The sequence below is a fragment of the Cebus imitator genome, unplaced genomic scaffold (assembly GCF_001604975.1).
Source record: "Cebus imitator isolate Cc_AM_T3 unplaced genomic scaffold, Cebus_imitator-1.0 Scaffold422, whole genome shotgun sequence".
NCBI classification, from domain to species: domain Eukaryota; kingdom Metazoa; phylum Chordata; class Mammalia; order Primates; family Cebidae; genus Cebus; species Cebus imitator.
In genome coordinates this window covers 1,677,014-1,686,355 of record NW_016107737.1, presented here as the reverse complement: position 1 = coordinate 1,686,355, position 9,342 = coordinate 1,677,014, and the positions used below count along the sequence as shown (strand labels likewise).

Below are 9,342 nucleotides of genomic sequence, written 5' to 3'. Positions count from 1 at the left end.
TCTCGGCACACTGCAACCTCTGCCTCCCAGGTTCAAGCAATTCACCTGCCTCAGCCTCCCAGGTAGCTGGGATTACATGTGCATGCCACCACGCCCGGCTAATTTTTATATTTTTAAGTAGAGACGGGGTTGCACCATGCTGGTCAGGCTGGTCTTGAACCCAAGACCTTGTGATCCACCCACCTCAGCCTCCCAAAGTGCTGGGATTTCAGGCATGAGCCACCACACACGGCTACCAATAAGTTCTAATATGCATATTATTAGATATCTCCCCTGGAAGTCACAAAGGAAGGGATCACATTAGAGAAGGACATGCCATCCTCTCAGTAAATCCCAATGCAAATCCATTTTTCCTTGAGTGTTGGAACAGGCTGCTATTTGTATGGCTGAACACAAGTGAAGTAACTGGCTTGGATTTGGGGACCATAAACAATGACACATTTAAAACATTACAATCACAGTCCAGCTCTGAGATGCTTACCAAATAAATACATAAATAAATAAAACTAAGAGGAAATTGAGAATGACAACAGCAAAGTCACAGCTCCCATGTCAGAATAAGCTCACAGAATGGAGTAGCAGTTGAGTTACCCGCCCACTCCCATCCTGCTCTTTTTTTTTTTTTTTTGAGACAAGTGTCACTCTGTCGCCCAGACTGGAGTGCAGTGGATGGAGTGTGGTGGCTCACTGCAACCTCCGCCTCCCGGCTTTAAGTGATTCTCATGCCTCAGCCTCCGGAGTAGCTGAGACTACAGGCACATGCCACCATGCCCAGCTAAGTTTTGTATTTTTAGTAGAGATGGGGTTTTACCTTGTTGGCCAAGCTGGTCTCAAACTCTTGACCTCAAGTGATCCACTCGCGTTGGCCTCCCAAAGTGCTGGATTACAGGTGTGAGCCACTGTGCCTAGACGTTGTTTCTTACTCACTTAATTTGACTTTATTTACTTATGCTTTGCTAGGTAGATATATTTGAATTCTTAAGAGTTGCATGTGTATATGATGCATCTTCTGTTATACAAGAGCCTTTATCAGGGCAGATTTGGTAAAAGAGAGGAAAATGCAATTCAATGTAATCTCCATCTACAGAGGACTGACTAAGTTACAGTCTGTTCTACACCTAGAATATTCTGTAGGCACTGACAGGCACGAACTAAATCAACATGTACTCTATTAAAAAGATGTTAATATGTTGACAAATTATTTTTAAAGTGAGTTGCCAAGTAGAGAGCATTTTGAGTCCTGTATTTGTGTCTATGCATTTCTGGGTATAACAGAAAAAAAAAGTGTGTGTGTGTGTGTGTGTGTGTGTGTGTGTGTGTGTACACACCAGATCATCAATACAAGTTATCTCAGGATGATGTGACTGAAGTGATGAAGGGAAATTTAATTTTTCATTCATATGATTTTATTACTCAATAACATCCACATTTTTATATAAAGGAAGTTCTTTATACACATACATACATATAAGTTGTATATGTACATTTATACATATAAATACATACACACACAATATGTTTTTATATAAAGGAAATTGTAAAGGGAAGTTCTTATAAATATATATATTTCTGATAGGGAAATATTAAAGGCATAATTCTTGAGGAAAAAATATAGGTATTAGCTTGATCATAAAGATGATTTGAAAAGTTTTGGGTTTGTGGATCTCCTGATAATTTCTCTGGAAATTAACCTCCTAAGTAAAGACACAGGCTTCACAGATGTCCATTACTGGCTCCCCATTTGGTCTGCCAGCTATGTCCACTGTTACAGCAGGACAAAGTGAGAACTTTTAAAAGTATGACTATACTTCTCTGAGATTGTTCAAGAGAACTTCTCCAACAGCAAAGGTAGAGATCAATATATAGAATTAATCAATTTTATAACCCCACCCCACATGTGTCTACTAAGGCCTCTGACACGCTTAAAAAAAGGTTTTTTGTTTTTTTTTTTTTTTTTTAAATTCTTAACTTAAATTTCCAAAGCCAAGACTTTTTCTAAAATGATGAGAAATCTGGGCGAGAATGCCTAGGCTGTCTGCCAAGGTCCCATCAATGTACTGAGGGACCTCAGATTCCAACTTCCTTGGCTAAGGGATCCATTCAGTTTGAGGTCCCCAACTGAAGAGCTACCAGAGGAAATAGCTGGGGACAGTGATCCACTCTAGAATTACTTCTTTTTATATACCTTCTCTTTTGGGTGAGAAATAATAAGAGGAAGATCTCTGATTCCTAATCTAAGAAATTTACTGCATGCTCCATTCCTAATCAGATTCTCTTTTCCACTCACTGGACTGAGAAAATGCTATTCTCTACATCTGAAATCTGAGCTGTTATCAGCCTTCACAACCCACATAGGGCCTGGCTCAAGAGCTCAAAAATCTGGGGACAGCAGCAGCCCATGCAAAACACTTACAGTTTCCTGATCCACAGCTCTAGACCTACATCAACCCAAATTATGTCCAGCAATGTCACTGAAATACAATGCTGAATGGTAAGTCGTTTCTTCCTTAATTGCCGTGCTGTCTTTAAAAAGTATTCAAAAGGTATAGGCCAGGTATACTGCTGTATATGCCACAAACTGTTCCATTTAGAAGATCCACAATAGGAATGATAGACAGTGGAGAATCACAAGCATGAGGGGGTGGGAGGAGGGTGGATGAGAAATGACTTAATGGGTATAATGTATGTTATTCAGGTGATAGATACCCTAAAAGCCCTGGCTTGACCACCATGCAATCTATGCTTGTAACAAAATTGTGCTTGTACCCTAAAAGTCTATATAAAAATAAAAATAAATCAAATTTAAGGCACAAAAATCTATTACATGAGCTATAAGATCATCAATCAACTCTCAAAGTGGGAAGCTTGGCAATGTTATTTTTATGTTTTAATGTTTTACTTGGATGATGTTCATTGTGTTCCGTGTGTATAAATTCTCACAACAGGTATCAGAGATGTAAAAGACAACCCAAGTTCTAGGCCTTCCAAAAATTTTAGTTATTGACAAAGGAAGCAAAGAAAATACTAAGAAAATAGCAACCTGCCCTTGCCCCTGTCCTACCAGCTCTTCTGCCTAAAGAACATTTGTTGATGTGGTGTCAAATCCCCAGGCCAAAGCTAGAAATCAATCTAAAACTAAAAATCAACAAAACTGTAGACTCCAGTTTACTATTTTGTTTTTCATTACTTCAGTCATACCTACCCAAACATATAACAAAGGCCTCCTTTACAAATGTATGATTTTGTCAATTCTAACACAGTCCTCAAAGGTAAAAATACAAAAATCTCAAGAAGAGATTTTAAAAAGCACTGAGACAGAAACGTTTGCAAGGCAGTTACAAAGGGGTTAAGATGCAATTAATTTAACTAACTGCAAGTCATGAGTAAAGTTGTACACCAAATTAGTCTTTTACTTAAAAACAAAAATCAGGGTGGGTAGTTGGGGAGAGACAGCATGGGGAGAAATGCCAGATATAGGTGATGGGGAGGAAGGCAGCAAATCACACTGCCATGTGTGTATCTATGCAACAATCTTGCATGTTCTTCACATGTACCACAAAACCTAAAATGCAATAAAAAAAATATAAATAAATAAATAATTTAAAATATATATTTTTAAAAAATCAGGCCATATACCTTTCCCTGAAAAGGAAAGGACACAGTGAAAACAGATACAAATTTCCTACGAAGCAGGAACATTCTGTTCTACTCTCATCACTGATTTGAAGTCTCCTCCCTTACTATAGATGAAAAAATCCCATCACTTAAGCCCCTAATTGGTTTTTCAAAGGTAATTTGAAATACAAGAAACATTCTAAAAACCCACAGGGAGAAAGAATCACAAGTAGACAACCCTTACAATGACCTTCCACTCCACATCTGGCATTTCATGCGGAACCCTATTCCCAGATTCCTTGCCTCTAAAACATGATTTCATGCCATTTTCCAACATAAATGTCTTTCAGTGGCTTCCTACTGTTTAATCAGTTCTAAGTCCATATCTACTTTTCACACATTTCAAAATAAAGCTCTATTATAAATAATCAGCCTTATGTCTAGTTACTCCCAAACAGAACTTTTTTTTAAATTACCATTATTTTTAACATTCTGATACAGTCTTGCTCTGTCACCCAGAGCTTGAGTGCAGTGGCGCAATCTCAGCTTACTGCAACTTCCACCTCCTAGGTTCAAGCGATTCTCATGCCTCATCCTCCCCGAGTAGCTGGGACTACAGGCATGTGCCACCATGCCCAGCTATTTTTTGTATTTTTAGTAGAAATGGGGTTTTACCACATTGGTCAGGCTGGTCTCGAACTCCTGACCTCAAGTGACCTGTCCGCCTCAACCTCCCAAAGTGCCGGGATTACAGGCGTGAGCCACCACGCCTGGCTTAGAAACTTCTTTATTTAAAAACAAAAGATAAAAATATACTTGATGACTTATACAAAGTTCTTCCACATTTATATTCTATATAAATTATAATAAAAATAAACAGATATAGATGACTTAAATTTTAAATAATGATTATAATAACTTTGAGGTACTATTAATCCTACTTTGTAGGTGAAAAACAGAAAAGTTCAAAAAAGTCAAACAACTCCCCCCAAATCACATGGTCAGGGGCACAATGGTTACTCTACTCCAAGTCCACCGGCCTTCCCCTTGACAAATAGTTTTGTTCTCCTTCCCACCTCCATGTATCATTGGTTTGGCGTCTTTTCCTTTCTAACTATCCAGATCTCTACAAATCTTCTGCGCCATCAGCTTGTATTTTACTACTTCCTAGAAATTCTCCCAGACTAGCAAAGCTTTTGATCGTACCTCTCAGCATGAACGTGCTCTCTGTTGCATGTACTACACTGTGTTATGTGGTGTGTGTGTACATGTGTCCATGTGGGTGGTGTGACAATGTACCATTATATTCTGAGGGCATTACATCCCCATTATTACATGGTGGGCTCCTTATTCCTTACGGCTTCTAAAAGCCCTACAGTTGCTACTTATAATTAAATATATCTTAGGTTTCATACGTATTTAGGTGCTGGCTCAAATGCTTCCTTATCTTTTAATGGGAAAGAAAAGATGTACTTACAGCCGAACCAGATTGGTGAGTCCTCGAAATATGTCTGCATTCAGACATCCTATTCGATTGTTTGTCAGGTCCCTAAGGAGAAGGATGGAAAAGTGTCTCCAATTAGTTCTCTTGGTTAATGAAGGTCTCGTGCATTCAGTATTCAAGAACAGCACCCAGGTATCGCACAAGACCTTTATTCTAGCATCTTTGAGATATTTACCCAACTCAAGTGAGATAAGGATGGCAGTGAGGGCGAAAATGATCCTTGCTTTCACTTACTGCTGGCACACACAGACTCAACGCTGCTAAATTATAGTGCCCTCTATATTTCAAGCACTTACTCTTGCAAAATTACTCAAGATAAAACTGGAGTAGTAAAAATGAAACTCAATCTATCTTGCTGCCTGCAATACAATTCCTCAGATGACCTACACAGTTAATTATGCTGGGGCAGTTGGAGAACTGAGCCCAAATTCAGCCGATAAATGACAGACAATGGAGAAAAGGGCAAATTATTAGAATGATGGAACTTTCATTTCTTCAAGAGCATCTGCAAATACCACTTTCTGTCTAACTTTATTCCTTAAATACTCTGAAGTTTCAACTATAATAAAAAAATCAACTGTGTTAGCTTTTAGTTTACAAATCTATCATTTAGACTCCAAGCCAAATTACTTTAACAATATCTATGATAGGGCCCAATTATTTTTGCAATCACTCCTCATTTCTATTTTCTATTAAATGCTACCTTCTAAATATTTTTTACTTCTCCTCAGTCAATGAAACTGTTTTCTTTTTACCTGTGTAAAAGTTTTAGTTACTATTTTGTTCTATTCTTTATTTACTTTGCTTGACACCGAGGACCATGAACAATTTCATTTTTACATTTAATCAGAGGACTGCACTGGTTTAAAAGTAAAAACTTTATGTTGGAAGATAACAGCTGACAATATCTGTAACTTTCACCTGGGATGGCATGACTTTCATCACTGTTTTCAGTGAACTTAATAAGTCGTATGCAAGAAAACCCTAAAACAATGAATCTTAAATTTTTAGTTGTTAGATTTGGAATAATTCATCACACTTCGAATTCTGACAAAATAATTAGAACAAGCTCCATAAGTCAAACTTTCAAAAATATTTTCATTGTATTTCCTTCAATGTCCCTATTATTCTCTGTCATAGAGAAGTACACATTCTTTGAGTTACTCTTCAATAGGATGATCTAGACCATCCATTTCAAATTAAAACTGTTGGATTCTAAACTGTATACTTGGTAATGGCAGAAGATGTATTAGTCTCGCCAGAAACTCTAAGAACATAGCATTTGAATTGGGTACCTACCCATTTTTTTTTTCCTTGACAATTTCAAAAGTTAAAATGAGATGGTTAATTTTAAGTGTCAACTTGACTGGACTGAGCGGCCTCAATGGCTGGCAAAGCATTGGTTTGGGTGTGTCTGTGACAGTGTTTCCAGGGGAAACTGGTATGGGATCAGTGGGCAGAGAGAGGAAGGACCTACCCTCAACATGGGTGGGCACCATCCAATCAGTTGGGGCCCTGTTGGGACAAACAGGCAAAAGAGAGGGCTTGTCTCTCTCTGCTCTCTCTCCCACTTCCAGAGCAGGACACCTTTTCTCCTCCTGTTGCTGAACATCAGTCTACAGGTTCTTTTGTCTTTTGGACTCTGGAACTCACATCAATGCGCTTCCCAGGGCATACAGGCCTCTGGCCTTGGACTGGAGATTACAACGTCACCTTTTCCAGTTCTGAGGCCTCCAGACTTAGGCTGAGCCATGCTACAGGATTCACAGGCCCTCCAGCTTGCACAAAACCTACTGTTGGACCTCTCTCCCTCCATGATCATGTGTGCCAATTCCCCCGAATAAATCCCCTCTCATATCTCCTACTGGTTCTCTCTCTGGAGAAGCCTAATACAGCACCTTAAGTAATCCTGGTCTTCAGTAATTTCACAGTTCTGCCTTCCCACTCTTACTGCAACTTTTCATCAAAGAATCTTAAGCAATACAAGGCTTTATCTGTCCTTGTTCTGTAGCTCCTAAGTATTTAATCATACGGGACTTTTTTTTTTAATTCCAGTTGATTTTCGTTTACTTTCTGGATACCACTGTTTAAGAAAATTAGGCATCATCTTATAAACTGTTGCTTTAAAAAGCATATCTGGGCTCTATTTATAATCTTGTCTCAATTCTGAGCTTTAAATGGTGCAATTACCATTGATTCTCTGGGAAACAATTTCATTACAGCTATACCTACTTAAATTGGTATTTAGTTATTGATAATGGGTTTTTATTTGGATTGAGAACTTAAATTTGTTGATAAACAAAAGAGAAACTGATGGATCTAGGTTTCATCTACTTCTGATAGTATATTCTTCAGAAAGTCACTTCAACTTCCTGATTCAAATTATCTGCAAACTAAAGGCAAAGGCATGGTATCATAACAAAAATACTTTATGTGTGCTTGTTAAGGGAGATGCACAATTGAAATTAATGACTTAAGAACCCATAAGAAAAGGGTCTGTATCTATAAGCAATTAGCAAACATTACTACTGCCAAAAATCTTTATATGCCATTGAGTTTACATACAGGACTTCTTCAGCTTGCAAGTTGTGTATCCTAAGCTAATTATAAGTCATCTATTTGGAATTAAGAATGTATCTTCTAGTAGGAAGAATATTATAAATGGCAATTACCTTCTTAAGCCAGAACACAAGAGACTACTTAACATGTAATGCAATGAAAGACCACTAAGGCAATGGCAGGTACAATATCAGTAATTACATTAAATACTCCTGAACGAGAATTTTTTAAATTCATTTTGGATGGCAGTGCTTGAGAGATTTTCCATGCAAGATAAAGAACTAGATGGAGAATCTAAGATAGTCTGCAGTATCTAAAATGTCCTGAAGAAACTGCTTTTTATTAACAGCCACGTTTTCTTCAACCTGTATCTCAGCATAGAGATATGATAATCAACATTTTTATTAGCTAAAAGCTGTGACTACAATAGTGTGGAACACAGAGGGAGGGGATAAGAAAAGGACCTGTCTGATAGTGTAATTTCACATTCCTCCACTGAGGGAAAAACAGACTGGAGGGGAAAATGTTCTAAAAGTTCTCATACTTTCACATCAGAATCCCTGGGAGGGATGGCTGAAGAAAGATCACCTAGCAGCAGCCCCAGAGTTTCTGATAGGGTAGGTAGGCCATAGCCCCTGCACTTTTGCTTCCTACTTGACATGGGTGCAAAACTGACTCCAGGCACATACAGAAGCACAAAGAAAGTGACTCACTGCTATAAATCATGTTCATCTGCTGCTGCCCTCCACTCCCTAGTGACCCTGTGTCTGGAGGCACAGCCTGTTTATGGTCATGCTCCATATTCCCTGCCTGTGTCTGGATAGCTGAGGCCTAACAACGTCCAAGACACTTTGCAGCTAAGCTCTAGCTACTGCTTCATCTCTTTGTAATTGCATTTCAATTCCATATCCAGGCTCTTGGTCGGTGTTTGCAATTCCATTAGGCCGCAAACCCCTCAAGAGGTTCCTGACTTACCTGTGTGTCTCTACACCCTTGTCCTAGAGCCTTCCATGAATCCTAGATCCATCAGTTTCTCTTTTGTTTTATCAACAAATTTAAGTTGATTCTCAATCCAAATAAAAATCCATTATCAATATCTAAGTACCATTTTAAGTAAATACAGCTGTAATGAAATTGTTTCCCAGAGAATCAATAGTTGGGCTCAAAGGGTAGATGCTATGAATATTTGTTGAATTGAACTGATGCCGATCACTGCCTTACCACTTTGTGCTGCTATACCTGGCTGACAGCACTTGTACTGAATGCGAAACCTGGCTTTCTCCCATGCAATCTGACACCTAACATCCACCCTCCTATAACTCTTCTCTTCCTTACCTAGAACTCCAGTCTCCACTATCACCTATCCCAGACCAGCCAGTTTTTCTAACTTGTTTCATTAAAAGCCTCCACTAGAAAATAATAAAGTGCAAAATAAGTGGCAGAAAAGAAAACTGATTAATAGTAATATCTCCTCCAGATGCCCCTGAGTTTCTAATGAGAGCAGGCAGAGACTGATAAACACAGGGAAGCACCACGCACCCCCATCAAAAACTACAGATATTAAAATCCCCTACTGATTCAAATTGTAACTAATTTTAAAAGACAAAGAGAAAATCCTTTAACTCCTACCATTATTTTTTTTTTTTTTTTTTTTTTTTTTTTTT

The 9,342-nt window shown here is 38.4% G+C and overlaps 1 protein-coding gene across 1 annotated transcript in view; it reads right to left on the bottom strand.

Annotated features, from left to right (window-relative positions):
- ADGRA3 (adhesion G protein-coupled receptor A3) overlaps positions 1 to 9,342 on the bottom strand; it is a 127,929-nt gene that overhangs the window by 66,141 nt on the left and 52,446 nt on the right. Inside the window, exon 4 of the mRNA XM_017509817.2 lies at positions 5,093 to 5,164. Within this exon, the coding sequence (XP_017365306.1) occupies positions 5,093 to 5,164 (72 nt within the window). The remainder of the gene's footprint in view (positions 1 to 5,092; positions 5,165 to 9,342) is intronic.